We start from the raw sequence: 25654 nt of genomic DNA, 5'->3' as shown, positions 1-25654 counted from the left end.
TCCACAGATCTTTCCCGCATTGAATTTTCCTCTTCGCTACCATCACGAACCTTGTTAGCTCCGACTCTTGATCATCAATGTCCTCAACTGCCCAACTTGAAAGGCGAATGCCCTTCACTATCTCTAGAATTACCACTCCATAACTATAAAAATCCACTTTTGCAGTGATTAGAAGGTTTAGAGCCCACTCAGGAGCCATATACCCTTTCGTTCCTCGAATTTGAGAAAACTATAAGCTCAGGTTACCTCTCTGGGTTAACTTTGCTAGCCCAAAATCTGCAATCTTTGGATCAAAATTTCTGTCTAGGAGTATGTTCTCAGGCTTCGGATAACCCATTCTAGACACTCATGATGAAGATAGGCTAAACCCTTTGCTATTCCCATTGCAACTTTAAATCTTTCTTGCCATCCAAGGAAATTTGGGAGGAATAGGTGCTTGTCCAATGAGCCATTTTCGACGTACTCAGGGACGAGGAGTTTGTGTTTATTATAGGAACAGAATCCCCAAATTCTCACTAGGTTCATGTGATTAATTTTCCCAATTGTGCTAAAGTCTGCCTAAAACACACCTTCCCCTTGATATATGTCCGCCAGTTTCTTCACAGCCACCACTTTTTCGTCCGCCAAAACACCCTTGTACATAGCACCGGAGATCCCTCTTCCAAGCTCTTCCTTGAAGTTTTTGGTTGCTTTCTTGAGCTCTGCATAGCAAAACTTTCTAAACTGGCTCGAAATTACGTGATATCCATCTTCCGTGGGAGCTGCTGCACTGTGCCTTTGGAAAAGTAGCTAGCAGGCCGAAGCTATGAAAAGAACATCAAGGGCACCAACTACAAAAGCAAAGCTATACAAATATACCCATCCTACCCTTTTGGCGGTTTTCCATATATCGAAGGAGAATCCACTACAATCATTATTACATTATTCCTGCATGTATTTGAGGCCTTGAGATTGACAGGCAGCGATTTTTCCACACTTAGAGGCAGTCTTATATATATATACGCCCCGGAAAATTTGGAGACTTGTACCCATTGAAAAGAGCACTCTTTGTAAAACATTTCCTTTCTCCTGTTTTCCGATAACTAAATGCTTCGCACCGGAAATCATCCAAGCAGAGATTCCTGCAATTTTCGAACGAGATGGGTTTGGTATAATTGAGATCAAAATCGTAGAAATCTACTTGCTTAATCTGCACAAATTTCACTTGCTAGGACCGCAAATACAAACGATTAAACATAGGCTTGCAACCCTTTTTCCAGTCACTTGTGTCAGCTACTTTGTAGCCAGAAGGGCACGAGCATTTCAGCTGCGGCGTATTAATACAAATCCCATTTCTCCCACAGATCCCATGCACCTTACACAGCTTTGCCATGGCTTCCCAGGTGATCACCCACAACCTTGTCACGTTTTTGAGGCTATAAAGCCTGAGGTTTCCATCATAATCCATCGTCAACAGCCAATCTGCACTTGAACCCTCATCCGAAGCTCTGAATTGCAGTCCATCACTGGAGAAAAAAATTCCCCAAGTCATCCAAAACAGCAACCCTGCTGCTGTTGTAGTTTGTTAGACGTTGCGGAAAACGGAGTAATCAGGATCAGGCTAGTACATGCTCGAAGTGTCAGGGCCATCGAACATGAGCTTCAACACATTGTCATTGTCGAAAGAGAAGCTGAAATAGCCGGTCCCAAAAATGCCTTTTTCCGAAAGTAGATGTCAGCTTCTTGCTCTTTGTAAAGCGTTGGTTTGGTTGAAGAGTGAGTTGGAAAATCAAAACTCTGCCACAGAACTTTACCTTGCTTGTCTCTCAATACAAGGTTGTTGGATCCAAAAGTACCGCCATGTCAGCGCCGGAGCTGCTGGAGTTCGCGGTGGTCCCCAAGACGGCTGCTCTATCGACATCCGTCAAGACCATGGCGTCGTCTCGGTGGAGGGAGATTATGGAGCCAAGGCTGTTGACTGGTATGTCTTTGTTGGCTGTCTAAACAACATATCTGTCTCTAGATTTCGTAAACCATATCGAAAACCACTAAGCATTTATCCCCACACCATAGAAATCACAAGTGACAGATTCATATGGGGAAGTTGGGAAGTTAGAATCGTGTTTGGCGGAGAGCGAAGAGCCTCTCAAAAGACTGTTCCAGGTTTTTAGAGTTGCATAAGAAGAGTGGGAGAATAGAGTGATGAATGCAAAGGTAAGAAAAGAGAGAACGTTTGGAGATGGAACAAGTTGGTGCTTCATTTTTCTCAAGTATGGTGAACAAGAAAGAGATGATATGGGCAACTATTCCACTCAATGTACCTACGACCTCATGACAAAGCTTGTACTATTCATCGGGACAAGGACATAAGTTATAGTCTGAGTCCAACTTGGATGCCCTAAGTCTTGGATTCACATAAGATGTTGTGACAAGCAATAAGCACCTAAAGACCCACATATATTACGCTCATCTTGCGGTTACTATGGCTAAGATCGATATATAATTTCAATGTCCTGGTCCTCCTAAAGAAATTGAAAGATTCTTAAGGTCTCGTTTGATAAGAGTGATTAATTTGAATATGACTATTCATTATATTGAAAGCATTTGAAAGAATAATTGTTGTGTGAAATGGTTGACCTTGACTTTTACTGCCCAAAGAGTATGGCGAAGATGGCATCTCAATTTTCCACCCAGACCTAACTCTGTCCCCACAAATGGTCGTTTATTTGGACTTCCATAGTCTAACGGCCTAACCTAGGAGAGATTTTTCAATGTACCTAGAACACAGGGTGGTATACTACGTGTCTCTATACAAGTGGTGAGATTCTTGTATTAAAAATTAATAACGTAAAAAATAAAATTTCCCACCCCTTATATAATTACACATGGTGCACTACCTACGTTACGGCACAAGGAAAAATTTCTCCTAACGTAGCACCCTCGACAATGAAAGTCTAACCACTCACAACAACTCATAAAAGTCAACAAAAATATGATGGTGAGACTTACACACAGCTGACACTACTAGAAATTATAATTTTGCCAACAAATTATAAGCCGACAAAGCAAAATTTTGTTGGCACAAGAGTCCTTTCTCGACGAAAATTTTAATTTGTTGGCTGAATACTCATGCCATAACGAATTCACAACGCCAATCTTAGCTGAGAAAATTCAAACGTTAGCCGACGATCATTTTGTAGGCGTAAATGCGATGTCCCGACGAATTTAGTTATGATGGGTAAATTGTGGTAGGAACTTTTCCTGCTGTCTTGAATTATTAGCCGACGATGTGAGGCACCAAATTATTTCATTGGCAAAATAACAAGAGAGGCAACAAGGTATTTCATCGGTCAAGTGATAATTACTTTTACGTGATATGAACAAGCTTATCAAATTCCCAAAGGCAATCCTAACCTATTTTGTTGGTTCACATTCCCCAATTGCTCATGATCTCCCTCCCATATTCTTCACTCTCAGCGTGCCCTCCCACTGCTACAATATTAGCTTTAGGTGGTGGATGATGGTGACGGATATTAGAAAAATCATGTCGGATAAATTATATCCGACACATCATTTAATTAGTGGCGGATATTATAAAAATCCTGTCAGTTATATCCGACATAAATTCCTGGCGGATATTAGAAAAATTCTGTCGGTTATATTCGACATAAATTCCTGGCGGATATTAAAAAAATTCTATCGATTATAACCATCAAAATTTTTGAATCCTTTTTTTAAATATTTTTGATAGATTCTGGCTGTTTTTAAGTTAATGGTGGCGGTTATAACCGACATAAATTGACTATTTTATTATTTTACTTTCTGGCGGTTATTATTTTAGTATTCTGGCGGCTATAACAAACAAAAATGAAAATTTTATTATTTTAAAATGTTATATTGATAAAAATAAATAAACACATATTTTAAATTTTTTTTTTCACTCATGACCCTAAAGTCTAATAAACCCAATTCCCACGAGCCATAAATTTTCTGAGAGAATAATAATAACAGATTGCAATCTGAAGCTCTATCATTTTTGTAATAAAGATTATGCTCCCTCACAGGCAAGCAACAAGATACAAAGAAATTCAAAAAAAATTTTTCAATACATCACAAAGCACATTGTTTGGCACATAAACACACATGAACATCTGGTGTACTCTATCATGTCTGGCATATTGTCTAGCAATTTTTTTCAATGCGTCACAAAGCACATTGTCTGGCACATAAACACACATGAACAACTAGTTTCGTAGAATGCATATCCTATCAAATTGATAGATTTAACAAACACTTAAGAGTTAATGTTATACTTCCATATAGTATAAAATAAGATTTATGCACTAGTGTAAATATTTTAAATTGAAGATCGAATTCATTCATTGCATTCTTATAGGATCAAGGAGTGTAGCTGCAAAAATCATCAAAATCGAAGCTAAAATAACCATTAAATTGTGATTTTTCGTTTATAACCATCGAAAACTTTTGTTTCGTTACCTAATCTCTAAATGTTTGTTTTTTACGATTTTTTACTTATGCGATCTTGGAGTGTGTACAAACAAGTTTGATGGTTTGATCGTTGAAAAATGTTTCATAGAATGCATATCACATCAAAACGGTACATTAAACCAACACTTAGAGTTAATGTTATACTTTCCATCAAGTATAAAATAAGATTTTGTTGTATCCACTAGTGTAAATATTTTAAATTGAAGATCGAATTCGTTCAATGCATTCTTATCGGGTCGAGGAGTGTAGGTGTAAAAAATCATCAAAATCGGAGCTAAAATAACCGTTAAATTGTGATTTTTCGTTATAACCGTCGAAAACTTTTGTTTTGTTACCTAATCTCTGAACGTTTGTTTTTTGTGATTTTTTACGTATGTGATCTCAGAGTGTGTACCAACAAGTTTGACGGTTAGATAATTGAAAAAAGTTTTGAAGAATGTGTATCGCGTTAAAACGGTAGACTAAATAAATACTTAAGAGTTAATGTTATACTTTCATTAAGTATAAAATAAGATCACTAGTGTAAATATTTTAAATTGAAGATCAAATTTTTTTCATTGCATTCTTATAGGATTGAGGAGTGTAGCTGTAAAAGATCATCAAAATCGGAGCTCAAATAACCGTTAAATTGTGATTTTTCTTTTATAACCATCGAAAACTTTTGTTTTGTCACCTAATCTCTGAACATTTGTTTTTTGTGATTTATGTATGTGATCTCGGAGTGTGTACAAAGAAGTTTGACGGTTGGATCATTGAAAAAAGTTTCGTAGAATGCATATTGCATCAAAACAGTAGATTAAATAAACACTTAAGAGTTAATGGTATACTTCCATTAAGTATAAAATACGATTTTGTGGTATCCACTAGTGTATATATTTTAAATTGAAGATCGAATTCATTCATTGCATTCTTATAGGGTCGAGGAGTGTAGCTGTAAAAAATCATCAAAATCGGAGCTAAAATAACCGTTAAATTGTGATTTTTCGTTATAACCGTCGAAAACTTCTGTTTTGTTACCTAATCTCTGAACGTTTGCTTTTTGTGATTTTTTACGTATGTGATCTTAGAGTGTGTACAAACAAGTTTGACGGTTAGATAATTGAAAAAAGTTTTGAAGAATGTGTATCGCGTTAAAACGGTAGACTAAATAAATACTTAAGAGTTAATGTTATACTTTCATTAAGTATAAAATAAGATTTTGTGGTATCCACTAGTATAAATATTTTAAATTGAAGATCAAATTTTTTCATTGCATTCTTATAGGGTCGAGGAGTGTAGCTGTAAAAAATCATCAAAATCGGAGCTCAAATAATCGTTAAATTGTGATTTTTCGTTTATAACCGTCGAAAACTTTTGTTTTGTTACCTAATCTCTGAACGTTTGTTTTTTGTGATTTTTTATGTATGTGATCTCGAAGTGTGTATAAAGAAGTTTGACGGTTGAATCGTTGAAAAAAGTTTCGTAGAATGCATATTGCGTCAAAACAGTAGATTAAATAAACACTTAAGAGTTAATGCTATACTTCCATTAAGTATAAAATAAGATTTTGTGGTATCCACTAGTGTAAATATTTTAAATTGAAGATCGAATTCGTTCATTGCATTCTTATAGGGTCGAGAAGTGTAGCTGTAAACAAATCATCAAAATCGGAGCTAAAATAACCATTAAATTGTGATTTTTCGTTTATAATCATCGAAATTTTTTGTTCCGTTACCTCATCTCTGAATGTTTTTCTTTTTGTGATTTTTTACGTATGCAATCTTGTAGTATCTACAAACAAGTTTGACGGTTAGATCATTGAAACTAGTTTCGTAGAATGTATATCTCCATTAAATTTGCCTAAATTTTGAAGTGTGAAAAGTAATTTGTGCTAAATTTTTATTTATGTTTTTCAAGTATTGATTAGACAATATTTAGTTTGTGTGATGACATTTTCGTTGTACAATTATATTTTTGTTTCTTTATTGCATATTTTACATGAGTTATTATCTATTAAACCAAACAATTATTTATTTTTGACAAAAAAAATTTATTTATTTAATTTTTAAAAACGTATTCTATTTAAATACATATTATTTATTTATTTATGAAACCAAACAATTATTATTTTATTTTTTAAAATTGTAACAAAATTTTGGGGGGAATTTAAAATTTTAGGAGGGAATTTAAAATTTTGGGTGGCAATTTTGGGGGGCAATTTTGCCGCTATGTTTTCCTATCGGTTATAACCGATAGGAATGAAAATGTTTCCGTCGGTTTATATTTTTAAAAAATGTTTCTGTCGATTTTAACCAACAGTAATGTCAATTTTCCAACTTAATACCCCTTCTTCCCCCTTTTATCCTCTCCGCATTTCCTTGTCTTCTCTTCTCCCCACACACGAGCAAACTTCATCTGAAAGCGAAAGGTATTCCCTTTTCATATCTTCTCTCCCAATTTCTTTAGTGTTAATTTCGATTTTCTTATGCTATTTGCAGTGGTGCTTTTTAGGGTTTAATTATTTGATTTTGCAGCAATGGGAGAGCATGGTGGAAAACTGGGAGCTGGAGCACCAGAAGCTCTCCATTATCATAGATCTCATCAACACTGTAAGTATTTCGATTCTCATTTGATTTCGGGGAGAGATTCAATTGAACGAGCATTGCTTGCTATGATTGAGTGATTTTAAGGGAATGTGATTGAGTAATTTTAAAGGATAGTGAATCGTTTTCTGTGGATTCCGGAGAACTCTATCGCCGGCCTTCCAAGACCGGTCGTATGTGAACGGAGGCGGCTCTCCATTTTCAGTGCCATCACTGTCGCAGAAGCTTCTCTCCAGCTCTAGATACTGGCCGCCTTTTCCGTCGGCGATTCTTGCCTTCTCTGTCTCCGTCCGGAGCTTCGTCGCTAGAGCTCTCTTTCATCGACCTAATCGCAAAGGCCAGCAATGGCGTCGAGGATTCTACAAGTGCTTGCTCTTCTTCTTCTTAGGGTTTTTACTCGGCCTATAGTCGTTCAGCCATGTTGATGACGACGAGATTCGAGATCAGAGCTTCCATTCATATGGAAAATGCAGAAAGTTGTTGTTTATTTTTTTTTAATTATTAATATATTTTTCTGTCAGTTCTATCCGACAAGAATGATTTTGTTTATTCTTATTAATAAATGTGTTGTCGGTTATATCCGACAGAAGTTCTGTCGGTTTTAGTATTTTCTGTCGGTTTTAGCCGACATAAATTCTCTTTTTTATTCATTATTAATATATTCTCTGTCGGTTATATTCGACACAATTTCTGTCGGAAAATTCATTTCCTGACACTAGCAATTATGTCGCTTATTATATCCGCCACTGCATCCATTTTCTGTCGGATTTTGCTTAAAATCCGACAATAATATACGTTTTTTGTTGATTTTTAGACCGCCAGTTATAGATAATTTTGTAGTAGTGTCCCATTAACTTTTGTCAGTAAGAATTGGTATTTATCTTGTAGCAACTTGGCGGGATCTTTCTCTCTCAGAAACAATCTTGACATTCCTAAATCCTAAGTTTATATATTAGGGTTCTTGCACTCTTAACTGACTCTCATCCACGTCTCGGCCTCTATCATCTATCTCGCTCCCATGATCATCTCCATTCTTTCTCTCACTCTATCCTCTATTCAGCTATCTCATATGTCCCCTTGCATGCATCAGAATCCCCAACAATTGGACCAACTGTTTCATGCTCTCTCATCTGGTATGTATTTTAACTAAGTTGAATCATTCATTTATTCCACATATTGGTTTTCAAACTTTACATGAATTCTTATGCAGGTGTGGAAGCTAATATCATTGTACGTATATATTTGTTTTTACAAAAGATGCCGTTACAATTGAACCTTTAGAGTAAGCATTTTTTTACATATTTATCTCTCTAAAGCTTAAATTGCTGTTACTTGTGTCGTGTGGAGAAGCGACATCAGATTCAACTTCACATTCTAGTAAAATTTTAACTACTGAATCCATAGTTGATCTTTTGCTCTTTTCTTCCTCCACACAGGAAATCCCAATCTCAACCATCTTTGCCGCTTGGATCCTGCTGAACTGCCCATTCAGCCTTGGATCCATCATATCCTCGATCCACAGATCTTTCCCGCATTGAATTTTCTGCTTCGCTGCCCTCACAAACCTTGTCAACTCCGACTCTACATCATCAGTGTCCTCAACTACCCAACTTGAAAGGCGAATGCCCTTCACTAACTCTAGAATTACCACTCCAAAACTATAAACATCCACTTTTGCAGTGATCGGAAGGTTTAGAGCCCACTCGGGAGCCATATACCCTTTCGTTCCACGAATTTGAGAAAAAACTGAGCTCAGGTTGCCTCTCTGGGTTAACTTTGCTAGCCCGAAATCTACAATCTTTGGTTCGAAATTTCCATCTAGGAGTATGTTCTCGGGCTTCACATCACAATGGATAACCCATTCTAGACACTCATGATGAAGATATGCTAAACCCTTTGCTATTCCAATTGCAACTTTAAACCTTTCTTGCCATCCAAGGAAATTTGGGGGGAACAGGTGCTTGTCCAATGAGCCATTTTTGATGTGCTCAGAGACGAGGAGTTTGTGCTTATCTTCAGAACAGAATCCCCAAATCCTCACTAGGTTCATGTGATTAATTTTCCCAATTGTGCTAACTTCTGCCCAAAACACACCTTCCCCTTGATATAAGTCCGCCAGTTTCTTCACAGCCACCACTCTTTTGTCCGCCAGAACGCCCTTGTACACAGCACCGGAGACCCCTCTTCCAAGCTCTTCATTGAAGTTTTTGGTTGCTTTCTTGAGCTCAGCGTAGCAAAACTTTCTAAACTGACTCGAAATTACGTGATATCCATCTTCTGTCGAAGCTGCTGCATTGTGCCTTCGGAAAAGTAGACAGTTGGCGGAAGCTATGAAAAGAACTTCAAGCGCACCCACTGCAAAAACAAAGCTATACAAATACACCCATCTTACCCTTTTCGCAGTATTTTCATACATCGAAGGAGAACCGACTACAACCTTTAACAAATTCTTCCTGCATGTATCTGAGGCCTTGAGATTGACAGGCAGCGACGTTTCCACACTCAGGGGCACTTTTATGTATGTACTCCCTATAAAATTTGGAGACTTGTACCCATTGAAAAGAGTACTCTTCGTAAAACATTTCCCTTTTCCTGTCTTCTTATAAGTAAATGCTTTGCACCGGAAATCATCCAAGCAGAAATTCCTGCAATTTTCGAACGAGGTAAGTTCGCTATAATTGAAATCATAACCATAGAAATCTACATGCTCCATCTGCATGAATTTCACTTGCTGGGACCGCGAATATGAACCATTGAACATAGGTTTGCAACCCCTTTTCCAGTCACTTGTGTCAGCTACTCCGTAGCCAGGAGGGCACGAGCATTTCGGCTGCGGCGTATTAATACAGATCCCATTTCTCCCACAGATCCCATGCACCTTACACAGCTCCGTCATGGCTTCCCAGGTAACCACCCAAAACCCTGTCGCGCTTTCTAGGCTATAAAGCCTGAGGTTTCCATCATAATCCATAGTCAACCGCCTTTTTGCACTTGACCCTGCGTCGGAAGCTGAGAATTGTAGTTCATCACTGGAGAAAAAATTCCCCAAATCATCCAAAACAGCAACCCTGCTACTGTTGTAATTTGTTCGATTGTTGCCGTAAGTGTCGTAATCAGGATCAGGCCAGTACAAGCTCGAAGTGTCAGGGCCGTCGAACATGAGCTTCAAAACATTGTCATTGTCGAAATAGAAGCTGAAATAGCCGGTCCCAAAGGTGCCTTTTCCCAAAGTAGATATCAGCTTCTTGCTCTTTGTAAAAAGCTGGTTTGGAAGAAGAGTGTGAGTTGGAAAATCAAAACTTTGCCACCGAACTTTACCTTGCTTGTCTCTTAAGACAAGGTTGCCGGAATCCATAAGCACGGCCGTTTCAGCTCTGGAGCTGCTGGAGTTCGCGGTGGTCTCCCAGACGGATGTTCCATCGACGTCCGTCAAGACCATGGCTCCGTCTCGGCGGAGGGAGATTCTGGAGCCGAGGCGGTTGACTGGTCTATCTCTGTTGGCCGTCCAAACAACAGTTCTGTCTCTGGATTTCGTAAACCATATCGAAAACCAGTAAGCATTTGTGCCTACACCATAGAAACCACAAGTGAAGGATTCATCTGGTGAAGTTAGGAAGCCGGAATCATCTTGGACGGAGAGCGAAGAGCCTCTCGAAAGACGGTTTTGGGTTTTCGGAATTGCAGCAGAAGAGTGGGAGAATAGAGCGATGAACGCAAGGGTAAGAAAACAGCGAACATTTAGTGATGGAACAAGTTGGTGCTTCATTTTTCTCAAGTTTGGTGAAAAGAAAAGGGAGAAGATGGGTATATATATATCAATGGGAATCGGTTCTGTTGTGTTCGAGTTTACCTACGACGTCGTGTCAAAGCGTGACTTGATGCAAAATATAATACAAAACTTGTACTATTCATTGATACGAAGAAAATTAATTCTCCTGTCAAAGCGTGACTTGATGCAAAATATAATACAAAACTTGTACTATTCATTGATACGAAGAAAATTAATTCCGTTGTTTTTATGAAGAAAATTAATGGATCCATGTGCAACTTAGATGCCCCTAGTCAGAGGAGTTGGTTCACATCGGATTTTGCGACAAGCAAAGAGCACTTTTTCGGCACAAGGACTCAATCTCGCCTGTCAGTGTCGCTACCAAGAAAAATTAATACATTAGTTTTCATCAAGTACGGTTTATGTTTAATTTCAAATAAATTCAAAATAATTTATAATCGCAGAATGACAGATAAACGAGTACGATGAAATGAACTACGAGATTCTCACAAAGAAGATCCGGATATGATCCTATTCCCTTGAATAAGACTACTCACCATATTAAATAAGATATTTTGAAGGGTAACTATTGTGTGAAAGGGTTGCCTTTGAGTTCTGGCGAAAAGGACACTTCAGTTATCAACAAGGACCTCACTCTGTCCCACAAATTGTTCGTTTATGTTGAATGGAGCCTAAAGATCAACTTATTTGGATCACATAAATTGAATTCAACGGTCTCTATTAACTCATTTCTCTGACCCATCACACACAAACCAACAACCCTAATTTCTTTTACGCACCAATCAACAGTCCAGATGGATTGATCCTTAGGCTCCAGACACTAAGGTACGGAGCGAATCCAATTCCGTTTAGGTGGATTTCCGTAGTCTAACGTGTTAGCCCAAGTCAGACTTATCAAATCCAACTCTAATTCAAACTCTTCAGCTGGATATTCTAAACTTCACCTGTTATCCAAGGACAAATCTGTTAGGTCTAGGTTTCTTTTGAATGTTTTTTAGCTAAGTCTGATAGCTTTGTATTATTTGAAATTCAAACTGTGCGTGTAAATAGGGTTCTTCAAAACCTTTTTGTAATCTGTACATTGGGAATCCGGATAGGATTCTATTCTTTTGAATAGGACTACTCTCTATATTAAATAAGATATTTTGAAGGGTAACTATTGTGTGAAAGGGTTGCCCTTGAGTTCTGGCGGAGAGGACACCTCAGTTATCAACAAGGACCTTACTCTGTCCCCACAAAGTGTTGGTTTATGTTGAATGGAGCCTAAGGATCAACTTATATGGGTCGCACAAATTGAATTCAATGATCTCTATTAACTTATTTCTTTGGTCCACCACACAAAAACCAACAACCCTGATTTCTTTTACACACCAATCAGCGATCCAGATGGATTGATCCACACTAATGTACGAAGCAAATCCAATTTCATTTAGGTGGATTTCCATAGTCTAAAGTGTTAGACCAAGTCAGACTTATCAAATCCAACTCTAATTCAAACTCTTCAGTTGGATATTCTAAAATTCACCCATTATCCAAGGACGAGTCTGTTTAGGTCTAGGTTTCTTTTGAATGTTTCTTAGCTAAGTCTGATAGCTTTGTAGTATTTGAAATTCAAACTGTGCGTGTAAATAGGGTTCTTCAAAACCCTTTTGTAATCTATACATTGAGAATCGGGATAGGATTCTATTCTTTTGAATAGGACTACTCTCTATATTAAATAAGATATTTTGAAGGGTAACTATGGTGTGAAAGGGTTGCCGTTGAGTTCCGGCGAAGAGGACATCTCAGTTATCAACAAGGACCTCACTCTGTCCCCACAAATTGTTGGTTTATGTTGAATGGAGCCTAAGGATCAACTTTTCTGGGTCGCACAAATTGAATTCAACGGTCTTTATTAACTCATTTCTTTGGCCCACCACATAAAAACCAATAGCCCTGATTTCTTTTACATACCAATCAGCGATCCAGATGGATTGATCCACACTAAGGTATAGAGAGAATCCAATTTCGTTTAGGTGGATTTCCATAGTCTAACGTGTTAGACCAAGTGAGACTTATCAAATCCAACTCTAGTTCAAACTCTTCAGTTGGATATTCTAAAATTCACTCGTTATCCAAGGACAAGTCTGTTTAGGTCTAGGTTTCTTTTGAATGTTTCTTAGCTAAGTCTGATAGCTTTGTATTATTTGAAATTCAAACTGTGCGTGTAAATAGGGTTCTTCAAAACCCTTTTGTAATCTATACATTGAGAATCCGGATAGGATTCTATTCCCTTGAATAGGACTACTCTCTATATTAAATAAGATATTTTGAAGGGTAACTATTGTGTGAAAGGGTTGCCCTTGAGTTCTGGTGAAGACGACACCTCAGTTATCAACAAGGACCTCATTTTGCCGCCACAAATTGTTGGTTTATGTTGAACGGTCTAACCTAGCAACCCCAAAATACAATGGTGAGACTTACCGACACTTCGTACGTTAGTCTCGCAGTACACAATCAGGCATTCAACTTCAATTACATAACAAAACGCTATGCTGCCATATTATTGTTTTGAGTGTAAGCACGTATTTACAATGGGGAATATGCATCTCTAATAAGATGTAGTGTTCTAAAAATCAGCCTAAGAGAGGAAGGGCCGATGACATTTAAGGCGAATTGTGAGAAAAATCGGGTAGAGGCTAGGTAGGTTAGGCGGTTCCATTGTTTTTAAAATTTTAAATTAAGTTAAAGATTTTTTTTTGAATAGTGAATTTCGAAATAGGATTTTTTTTTTTTTTTTTTTTTAGGCATTTGTCTGATGGCAATATGACTTGAGTTTTAATTTTTCTAAATTCTCAATACAAGTATAGGGTTTAGTTTTTAGGGAGTAAATAAGCACTTATTTATATGTTAAATAATAAATTTAAGAATCCCACCTAGACGCCTAGGCGCCGCCCGACCAACGTCTTTTAGAAACTTGATAAGATGTGAGCTAACAATCACTCGATGTTTTAACAAGTAATGCATGGATCGAACAAAACATAAGCCATCACATTTCAATGCAGAAGAACACAGAGGTAAACGAATAGAGACATTTTCATCATTCTTTAAATGACAAAATTGAATTTAATAAAGAAATGAATGGCATGTCGCCAAATATGAGTATTGGAAGAATGGTGGTTATTAGGGCTGCAATGTTGTATCGGCTCTAGGGACTAGCTGCTGCTTTATGTGTTACTTTATCCACTTGTATGTAGTCTTTTTCTTGTTGGCTACTCCTTAATTTAAGGAGATTTGGTGTAAGTCTTTTCTCTTGTTGTCAACTCCTTGATTTAAGGAGATTTGGTGTGAGTCTCGTAGACTAGCCTTTGTGTAGTGGTTCAAGGGGTTTTCTGGATGACTAGGTGCACGGCATGTGCACTAATTCCTACTCCTTAAATATCACTTCTTCTTTTTGTAACCTTATGACAATTGCAATAGAAAAAAAGAAAATATACTTGAAATTCAAGATGGTATCAGAGCAAGCATTCCTTTGAGCCTGCCTCTGTGTGTATCATTCTGTAAACATCTCCAATCTTCAAACAAATGGTTGAAGAAAATTCAGTCAACCAGGAAGTTGGAAACACCATCACTTCTCGACCTGAGAATCCTTCAGAAGTAGATACCAATTAATCCTAACCAAAGGTCCATCTCAATACTACTTAGTTTAATTATCTTCCGTGGTCAAGGGCGGTTGCTCTTGCTCTTGGTGGAAGAAACAAACTTAGGTTCATCAATGGTAATGTGCCTGCTCCAGAAGCTACATCCTCAGATTATGAAGCTTGGCTATGTAAAGATCAACTTATTATGTCATGGTTACTTAACTCCATGGAAAGAAAAATAGCTGAGATCTTCAACTATTCTGAGTCTTCTCTCTTGCTATGGACAACTATGAAGGAGATGTATGGGAACCAAAACAACTCCACTTGCGTGTTTCAACTTAAAAGAGACATATCATGTATCCAGCAAGAAGGTAAGAGTTTTACTCAGCATCTTGGATCTCTAAAAGGTATGTGGAATGAACTGGATGTCTACCGGCCACATACTACTGATTCCACAGTTCTCCTAAAAAGGGTTGAGGAAGATAAAGTCTTTCAGCTATTGTCTAGCCTGAGCACAGATTATGAAGATCTAAGAAGTCATATCCTCATGAATCTTGGGCTGCCAACCTTCACAAGCATTTATACTACCATTCAATAAGAGGAAGTGAGAAGGAAGGTTATGAATGCAGGAACTAAAGTGAATGTAACTGAAACTTGAGCCTAAATGACCAATGAGAAGAGATACAAGGGTAAAAACCCTAACTTGAAGTGTCAGCATTGTCACTACAATGGTCACGATAAGGAGACTTGCTGGATCTTGCATCCAGAGTTGAAACTAGATTTTTTGAAAAACAAGGTTCTACCTAGAAGATCTCAACCACCTCAACTTTCCCACCGAGCCAACATGGCTTCATCTTCAACTATCAACAATCATGATCCTTATAAGCAGTTCACAGCTAATCCTATAGATCTTATAAATAAGTTTGCAACCTTCCAACAAAAGGAAAGAGGAAGAGAAGAAGCCGATCAAGTTGTTGATCCTGAAGATGGAAATACCACTGCCTTATTGAGCAAGTTTGTTGGTTTTTTGGCCAATACTGATCACATACCAAAGCAAGACCATCAAGGTATTTTAAATGCTTTCAAAACTACTCTAAATGTTACTTTGTTGCATGATTTTTGGATTGTTAATTCTGGAGCCACAGACCACATGACTAATAAAGTGTCAAAACTAAAAGAGTTTGAAAATTTGCATGAACCATTACAAGTATCAATTGCAAATGGTGAAGGGGCTAAGGTTGTAGGAAAGGGAAAAGTTCATCTAATTTCAGATAAAATTGAGTCAATGGCTTTGTATGTACCTTCATTTCCTTTCCATCTTTTATCTGTGGGGAAAATCATAAATACTTTGAACTGTTTGGTCATCTTTTCACCACAAAGTGTCATTTTTCAGGATTATATCACCAAGAAGATGATTGGTGAGGGTTTTTTTTTCCTAGATGGACTATATTACATCTAAAAAAAAGTCCAAATGGATTTCAAGTCAATTCAGTTTCCAACCAAGACAACCTTTTGTGGCATTAACATCTAGCTCATCCTTCCCAACCTATTTTTTCCACCTTATTTCCCAATTCAAGCAAAAAAGCAATTGAGTGTGAAACTTGTCATATGTCCAAGCTACTAGATTACCATTAGGAGAGTCTATATCTAGGGCTAGCAAGTTTTTGAGCTTGTACACTCAGATATTTAGGGTCCTACAAGTGAATCTTTTGATGGTTAAAAGTAGTTTGTAACTTTTGTTGATCATTATTCAAGGGCCACATGGTTGTCTCTTTTGAAATCAAAAAGCCAAGTAATGGATATGCTTAAAGACTTTCATAACCTTGTCAAAAATCATTTCTCTTCAAATATTCAAACTCTAAGGTCTAATAATGGCTCAGAATACATGTCTCAAATCATGACACAATACTTGAGCAACAATGGCATTATGCATCAAACTAGCTAAGTGGGAACCCCTCAGCAAAATGGCATTGCTGAGAGAAAAAATTGTGACTTATTGGAGAAAACTAGGGCACTGATGTTGCAAATGAATATGCCTAAGAAATTTTGGTCACATGGTGTTATGGCAGTTGCTTACTTAATTAACAGATTGCCTAGTAGAGTGTTGAAGTTCAAGTCTCCAATGGAGATAATAAAAGGAAGAAAAGTGGATCTCCCTCATCTTAGAGTCTTTGGATGTATATGTTTTTTGCACATTCAATCTCTATATCGAGACAAACTAGATCCTCGGGTAGCAAAGTGCATCTTTCTTGGGTATTCTTTAACTCAAAAAGGATATAAATGTTACAACCCTCAACTTAAGAAACTTATTGTATCTAAGGATGTTAGGTTTCATGAAACTAGCTTTTTTACAGTAAGAATCTTGAAGTTAACACTCAGGGGGAGAACTACTTGGATTTGTTTCCCTTACCAATAACAGATGTCGTGATCACTAAAGCTTCAACTTCAAGTCTCAACTTAGCTACTCAAGTAACTCTTCCTTCGAGTGAACAAATCAATGAAGGTTAGCCTCCTAGCAATTCAATTGATGAAGAGTATGAAAACTTACAAAGTGTAACCTCAGAAGCAATGGAACATGAATCAACACCTGTTGCACCACGACGTAAACTTGCAAGAGAAACTGCCTACAAGATTGCGAGACTGTGTGACTTAGAAGCCACGGCATCCAACCTCCAATTATGTTTCCTATCACAAGCTTGCACATGTTCACAGTGCATTCCTCAACAAGGTTTCTAAGCTCACAGAACCTCAAAATTTTCATGATGCAAATGAATCTGTAGTGTGGAGGAAAGCTATGCATGATAAGTTACATGCTCTCAATCAACACAACACTTGGAGTATTGTAAAGTTACCTGAAGGAAAGAAGGTTGTGGGATGCAAATGGATATATAAGATCAAGTTCAACTTAGATGGATCACTTGAAAGACATAGAGCAAGATTAGTAGCTCGTGGATTCACACAAACACTTGATGTGGGCTACAGGGAAACCTTTGCTCATTGTTGCAAAGATGAACTCAATAAGGGTAATTCTCTCAGTTGTTGTGAATAAGGGATGACCAATGTTAAAAATTAAAGATCTCGAAGAAGAAGTCTACATGAAATTGCCTCTTGGACATCCGCAAAGTTGTGATTCACAGGTAGTATGCAAGTTGAATAAAGCTATCTATGGACATAAACAATCACCTTAAGGTTGGTATGCCAAACTCAGCTCGGTTCTCATCAATACTGGTTTTCATAGACGTAATGTAGATTCTTCCATGTTTGTGCGTACAGGACATGTGGGGAAATTGGTGGTCCTAATCTATGTTGATGACTTAATTATTATTGGTGATAGTGACGAAGAAATTGCCAATCTCAAACGAGCTCTCCAACAATAGTTCGACATCAAAGATCTAGGAGTTTTGAAGTACTTTCTAGGTATAGAAATGGCATATTCTCATGAAGGCCTATTTCTAAACCAACGAAAGTATGTGCTTGATCTATTTAAGGAAGCCAAGATGAGTGATGTCAAACCAGCCAAGACACCTCTTGATAGCAAACTTAAATTCAGTTTGGAAGGTGAACCTCTTCCCAGCGTTGGTTACTATCAAAGACTTGTTGGTAAGTTGATATACCTCACTATAACAAGACCCGACATCTTATATTCTGTGAGTATTACAAGTCAACTCATGCACTCACCCACTCTTGAGCATTTCAACCTTGTCAAAAGAATCCTTCGTTACTTGAAAAGATCAGTAGGTCGTGGCATAGTCATGAAAACCAATGCAAACACTCAAATAATGGGCTATTATGATGCTGACTAGCCTGGTAGTTCAATAGATCACAAATCAACAACTAGATATTGCATCTTTGTGGGAGGAAACTTAGTCACATGGAAAAGCTAAAAACAAGCAATAGTTGCCAAATCAAGTGTTGAGGCTGAGTATAGATCGATGGCTTCCATTGCTTATGAGCTAATCTTGTTGCAAGGTCTTCTTTGTGATTTAGGGTTGTTTAATTCTCACTTCATGCCTCTTTGATGTGACAATTAGGCAGCCATGCACATTGCCTCCAATCCAGTGTTTCATGAAAGAACCAAGCACATCGAAGTGGATTGTCATTATGTGCGTGAACAAGTGCAATCACAGGTTATTCGAACTCACAGTGTCTAAAGTACTGATCAACTTGCTGACCTATTCACTAAATCCTTGCCCATGTATCAATTTCAACGTCTCTTGGGCAAGCTTGGTTCCATCAATTTGCTGGCTCCAGCTTGAGGGGGGTATTGGAAGAATGGTGGTTATTAGGGCTACCATAGTGTATCGGCTCTAGGGACTAGCTGCTGCTTTATGTGTTACTTTATCAACTTGTATGTAGTCTTTTTCTTGTTAGCTACTCCTTAATTTAAGGAGATATGGTGTAAGTCTTTTCTCTTGTTGTCAACTCCTTGATTTAAGGAGATTTGGTGTAAGTCTCCTAGACTAGCCTTTGTGTAGTGGTTCAAGGGGTTTTTTGGATGACCGGGTGCACGACATGTGCACTGATTCCTGCTCCTTAAATATCACTTCTTCTTTTTGAAACCTTATGACAATTGCAATAGAAAAAAAAACAAGAAAAATACACTTGAAATTCAAGAATGAGAATAAAGTAAAGAAAATACTTACACCCCAATGTCTCCCAAAAACAAGAGCAGATTGAAATATTGTTTCCATTGCATCTGGCATCTCTGCATGTCCTGTACCCATTAGAAAGTAAACCAGAAGATAATTAGTGGCTGTATAATCAAACCACAAGCACCCTGCTTAATATTTTTAGAGAAGATCATGTCGATTGAAGTAGGTTCTTATTTCACGAAACATGCATACATAAATAAGACAAAAATGATGCATAACTGGTTTCCTAGACATTGATGAAATACTTTCCACATTATAGGAGCAGAGAAAATTTTGATCTTACTGGTCATAAGTACTTAACCAATGATACATGGCAAAACCACAATTGTTGGAACTCAATTTGTCCCATATCGAACAAAGGGAAGAAGAAAGAGCAATTTATATAAAATTACCCCCACTCTAACTAACATCGAGGCCTCTTATGATAAAACCCCACACTTGAGAACTGTGCAGGATAAAACCCCACACTTGAGAACTGTGCAGGTGGTAAAGTGGAGACAATATAGATGTGGTTGGAGTGGACCATCGGTCTGTCGACCTGAAAAATTCTACAAAAAGGGCGCAAGATAACATCTGAAAAGAATCCATACCGGGCTCAATAGCCTTTCCAAGTTCTTTTGCATGCTCAACTTCTCGGAGAAATTCCCGCTCAATCCCAAAAGAAATATCTTCGGGTCCTTGTATGTTAACATCAAGGCTTTCATCCATATCATGATTACTTTGCTTCTTACTGGTGGTCCTAAATCTTGTAGTCTCTTGACTCCATACCTGAGGCAGCTGATAGGAGCATATTTAGGCGACTTACTTAGCTTGTTCTCGTACGTTTACGTTATGTTTCTTTAGTTATTTTAGTTCTTTATGCTTCTTTTGTGTGTTTTCAGGATTATAAGACGTGTTTGACGAAAGGATGCATTGTGGAGTGTTTTGGGGCCTTTTTGGAGCACTATTGGGCTAAGGATGGATAGCTTATTCTTGGAGCCCAAGTGTTGGATGAAATTGAAGGCCTTGTATGCACTTGAGGACACAAAACAATGGCCCTAACCCAATTACAATCACATTGCCATGGGCTTAACACAAACACCATTCCTTGCCATGCAAGGGGGAGCAATTTGGGTCCATTTCATGCACTTAAACCCTAGCCCAATTACACACCATTGCAGCCAAATCCATTCTTTGTCATGCACATTCACCACCAATTCAACCACATGCATTTATTCCTCCATCATTACACACCATTGCAGCCACATGCACAAAACACCTTCCTTGCCGTCCAAACACATGCATTTCCCTTGCCATTTTCAGTCATCACACTTCATCATTGCAGCCACCATTCATCCTAGTTGTCAATCACATACTTTCCCATTGTATAATTCATCCACATGCATCTTTAACCAACAAACAAATCAGCCACAATGCACCAAAACACCCATGCCGTGACCTTCCTAGCCATTTCCAGCTTTTCCCTTTACAATTCACATGCATTCCATACTTTTCCTGGCTGTTTTCCATCATTATTTCAGCCACCATTCACCATTTATTTCACATGCATTCACACACACTTCACACAAACAACATTCACATGCCAACACAATCTTTATCCAACAAACAAAACAGCCAACACATGCACCAAAACAACATTGCCGTGCAATCACATGCATTTCCCTTAACATTTTCAGCCATCACACTTCATCATTACACCACCATTCACTCTTTAACCCACACACACTTCACACAAACAACATTCACATGCATTCACATGCATTTCCAACACAAAACACACTCAAAACCGTGGCCACCTTTGCATTTCAGCATTCCCATTTGCATTTTCAGATTTCCAGCTTTCCAACCTAGCCAAGTCACATGCATTCATTCATAATCATTCACCAAACATGCAGCCACATTTCCACCCACCTCCTAGCTGTCATGTTCCCTCCATTACTCCTATAAATACCCTTGCATTCATTCATTCATTCATTCATTCATCCCATTCACAACACAACACACAACACAAACACACATCCCTTGCCGTACATATCCTTCCATTTCTGTGCAGTTTTTCTCCTCCATTGCAGCCACTATCCAACCACTTCCCATCCCTCAAACACTTCCATTCCCTCTCCTAGCCGTGGGTTTCTTTCCATTTTCTATCTTTCCTCCATCCAATTCCATAATCCCTGATCCTAAAACACATCCCAACCATCCCATCCACCTTTGTGCCGTAGCAAGGAGAAAGAAGGAAGGACTCTTGGATGCTCAAGCTTCGTCGTTGGTGCATTCTAGGTGTAATTCGTTTTATGATTTCAATGTTTAATTTATTTTCCTTTCATTTTGCTATGAACATGAATGGCTAAACCCCTATTGGTTAGGGGTGATTTCGAAGCCATAACTATGTGTGCAAGTTGATTTGATAAATTCCAGTTATGAGTTCTTGAATCGTGAATGCAATTAGCTTAACTGTGCGAGTAATAACGTATTTGTGTTTGTTAATTAGGGGTCGACACTTAATTGGCTTGCATGAATATGATGCTAGAATATAAGTTTGTTTCACATAATTGTCACACACTTATATTCACAAGTAGTGAAGGTTGCTAGTCACAATCGCGTTAAGTTCAATTCCTAGCATAAGTGTCATGATGTCATAGTCACAAGTGCTTTGTCAATGCTTATAGTTTTCATTGAACGTAATGATCTTTGATTGTATCTTTATTATGATGTCATGTAAGGAACTTTTGAAGAATGCTTTGGGTTGTCGTATGATGTCATCCAATTCAATAACACAAGGAAAACTTGAGAATTAACTAGTGATGTCACGGTTAATTTGGGGCATTGTCATTCATAATTCTATGAAGGAATAACTGGAAATCGAGTCATTTGCATACTTGTCATGTGTGGAGAAAGAACCCCTAACTAGTCCATCATCCATTAAAAACCCCAAAAACGTTTCAAAATCAGTTTTACTTTGCAATCTGTTTTCTCAACTTTAATTTCGTCCCAATCAAATCCCCCTTTACTTTGAAGTCTCAATTTAGTTAGAAATTGTTTTGGTTCATGTTTTTAACTTTGTTTTGGAGTTCTTAGGTCAGTTTTCAAGAGTTTAGCAATCCCTCCTAATCCCCGGTTTTGAACGATCCCTCACTTATCCATTCTACTACAATTGTCAAGCGAGGGTTTAATTTGTGTGCGTATAATTCTCGCATCAAATTTTGGCGCCGTTGCCGGGGATTAGCAACTTTGCTAATCCCTTGTCTTTATTTTTATTTTTTTTGTTTTTCGTGCATTCTTATTTCAGATTCTTAGTTTGTTTGTTTTCTTGTTTTTCAGGTACTGTGTATGACTCGTAGCTCTCGGCCTATTATAGAGAACATCTCCGACTTTGACGGTGATTTTGAACACACTTTGAGGAGAACGAGGAGTCAACAAGAGCCACCACAACCTCCACCACAACCTGGGCTTGAAGAAGACGAAGTAGGTGTAGAAGAAAAGCCCACGGATCAGATTTTTGAAGAAAAACAAGCCATGGCAGCAGATAATAGAACCATCAAGGAGCTTTCGGCCTCGGGTTTGGATAATGCATTGCCTCTTTGTATCCAATACCCCACGGCTGCAGAGGGGAAGACTGAGGTGTTTGAACTCAAATCCAGTTTATTACACCATATTCCGAAGTTCCATGGCTTGTCTATGGAAGACCCCAACAAACACTTGAAGGAGTTCGAGGTGGTTTGTTCGAGCATGACCCCCGTCACTGTGGATGGGAGTATATTGAAGATGAAGGCCTTTCCATTTTCACTTATGGACAAGGCCAAAGATTGGCTCTACAAACTAGCCCCGGGAACTGTGACTTCGTGGGAGAGTATGAAGCGTGCTTTCTTGGAAAAATTCTTCCCTACTTCGAGAGTGATTCTCCTACGGAAGAAAATTAGTGGTATTCAACAGAATCATGGTGAGACATTCCCGGCTTATTATGAGCGCTTCAAGGGCCTTGTAGCTTCATGTCCTCAACATCAAATGAAGGAGGAACTTCTCCTTCAATATTTCTATGAAGGCCTCCTTCCTATCGAACGTCAAATGCTTGATGCATCAGCGGGAGGAGCATTGGTGGACAAAACACCAAGGGATGCCAAGATTCTCATAGCCAACCGAGCGCTCAACGCTCAACAATATGAAGGAGTGGGCCAAAGGGAAGCCCCACGGCAACAAAGTGTAAATGAGGTGAGTGCTATTTCTGAAATTCAATCACAACTTGCTAATCTTACTTCTCTTGTTTCTCAGGTTGTGATTGGTCCAAAAGCACAAGAACACCAAGTTTGTGGCGTGTGCTCAATTCAAGGGCATCCATCCGACAAGTGCCCTCAACTAATCAAGAATGGTGGGTGGGAATCTGCCAATGCAATTGGTTTCTAAGGACAAAATCAAAACAACCCATACTCGAACACTTACAATGCCGGATGGAGGGACCATCCAAACTTCAAATGGAGGGAGCCACAACAGGCTGCCCAACAAGGAGGATTTAGGCCAAACCCCCCTGGTTTTTATTCCAAGCCGTATGCACCCCAACAACCCCAACAACCTTCGGCATCATCTCATTCAGGTACGTCCTTGGAAAGTGATCAAGCTATGCAATTACTAACCTCTATTTCGCAGGGGTTGCAAAATCAAAACAACCGGATAGCAAATAACGAGAAGGAGATGATGGATATGAAGAAACAAATAGGGCAGATTTCTGAGTTCCTTGGACAGATTAGAGAGCAAGGAAAGCTTCCTAGCTCAACCACAGTCAATCCAAAGGGAGGATTCGAATCCGCCAAGGCCATCACCCTAAGGGGTGGAAAAGAAGTTGGGACCGAGCCAAACAATCCCAAATCTGCCCAGAAAGTAGATGAAGAGACGACACAACCTGAGGAAGTGTCTAGCTCACCCACGGCAAGGGTGAAAAACCCAATGCCGCAGGCCCCCAATCACCCTAACTCGATCAAATCAGGTAATTTAAGTTCAAATTCATGTACTTCACGTCCTAATCTGCCCAATGTACCTTTTCCTCGCAGGTTCATGCAAGAAAAAAAGGAAGAAAGCGAGAAGGACATTCTTGAAACGTTCCGGAAGGTGCAAGTGAACATACCGCTTCTCGATGCAATCAAACAGGTTCCAAAGTATGCTAAATTCCTCAAGGACCTATGCAATACAAAGAAAAGAAGGGCAAACAAAGAGGTAGTGAAGGTAAGCGAGAATGTGTCCGCTGTTTTGCAACGTAAACTGCCTACCAAGTGCAAAGACCCCGGTAGTTTCACGATTCCTTGTGTGATTGGACATAATCGTTTTGAACATGCCATGCTTGATTTAGGTGCATCCATAAATGTCATGCCTTATTCTATTTATGCATCTATGAATTTGGGTGAATTAAAACAAGATGGTGTAATTATACAACTGGCCGATCGTTCTAACGCGTATCCAAAAGGAGTTTTGGAAGATGTGCTTATGCAGGTGAACCATTTAATTTTTCCGGCCTAGACATGGAGGATTCAGCCCATTCTACATCTTTGCCGATTCTCCTTGGTAGGCCATTCATGAAGACGGCCCGAACGAAGATTGATGTATACAAAGGCACATTGACAATGGAATTCGATGGGGAAGTGATTGATTTTAATATTTCTGAAACTATGAGATATCCCGTTGATGACCATTCTTGTTTTTCCATTGATGTTATCGATTCTTTGGCGCAGGTATACCTTGAAGAATTGAACGAGGACGCCCTGGAAACAACCATCACTAAGGCCATAGAGTGCAAAAATGACGGATTTGGGCCAATGCAAGGTCATGGCAAGGAGGAGGAATTCTTTGCCATGGGTTCTAGTGAAGAAATAATTGAGGTTGTGGCAGCCCTTGAGTCATTGCCACAACAATATGGTAAGGTTCCACTCTCACTTTCAAATTCAGTTTCCACTAAGATGCTACCTTCTGTTGTTCAGGCACCATCGCTTGAACTTAAGCCGTTGCCGGACCATTTGAAGTATGTGTTTTTGGGAGAAGGCGAAACATTGCCCGTCATCATTTCATCAAGTCTCACGGCAATAGAGGAGGAGAAGCTTGTGAGGGTGCTGCGAGAACACAAAACGGCCATAGGGTGGACTTTGGCCGACATTAAAGGAATAAGCCCTACCACATGCATGCACCGTATACTTCTTGAGGAGGGGACTAAGCCATCCCGAGAGGCTCAACGCCGTCTCAACCCTCCGATGATGGAAGTGGTGAAGAAGGAAATAATCAAGCTTTTGGATTGCGGAGTGATCTACCCTATCTCCGATAGTCGTTGGGTCTCTCCAGTTCAAGTTGTTCCCAAGAAGTCCGGAGTAACTGTTATCAAGAATGATGAGAATAAGCTCGTGCCTACACGCATTCAGACTGGATGGCGAGTATGTATCGATTACCAGAAGCTAAATGCCATGACTAGGAAAGATCACTTTCCTTTGCCATTCATCGACCAGATGCTCGAAAGGTTAGCCGGTCATGCTTTTTACTGTTTTCTTG

General features: G+C 38.8%; 1 protein-coding gene and 1 pseudogene across 1 annotated transcript; both read right to left on the bottom strand.

The window, feature by feature from the left end:
* Positions 1–1103: 1103 nt before the first annotated feature.
* LOC103937229 lies at positions 1104–2261 on the bottom strand (annotated as a pseudogene).
* Positions 2262–8281: 6020 nt separating this feature from the next.
* On the bottom strand, positions 8282–10876 carry LOC103967323 (putative receptor protein kinase ZmPK1). Its single transcript, XM_048574151.1, has one exon. It carries the CDS (start codon positions 10834–10836, stop codon positions 8365–8367), a length of 2472 nt encoding a protein of 823 aa, XP_048430108.1. The 5' UTR covers positions 10837–10876; the 3' UTR covers positions 8282–8364.
* Between the last annotated feature and the right edge of the window lie 14778 nt (positions 10877–25654).

This window comes from the organism of the source record quoted next, unplaced genomic scaffold, assembly GCF_019419815.1.
Source record: "Pyrus x bretschneideri cultivar Hongxiangsu unplaced genomic scaffold, Pyrus_bretschneideri_v1 Contig11, whole genome shotgun sequence".
In the NCBI taxonomy this organism is placed as follows: domain Eukaryota; kingdom Viridiplantae; phylum Streptophyta; class Magnoliopsida; order Rosales; family Rosaceae; genus Pyrus; species Pyrus x bretschneideri.
Note: the sequence above shows the minus strand (reverse complement) of the source record. Positions and strands in the feature narration are given on the sequence as shown.

Coding starts and splice junctions, on each gene's coding strand:
- LOC103967323 (XM_048574151.1), bottom strand. CDS start 10,836: ATGAAGCACCAACTTGTTCCATCACTAAATGTTCGCTGTTTTCTTACC.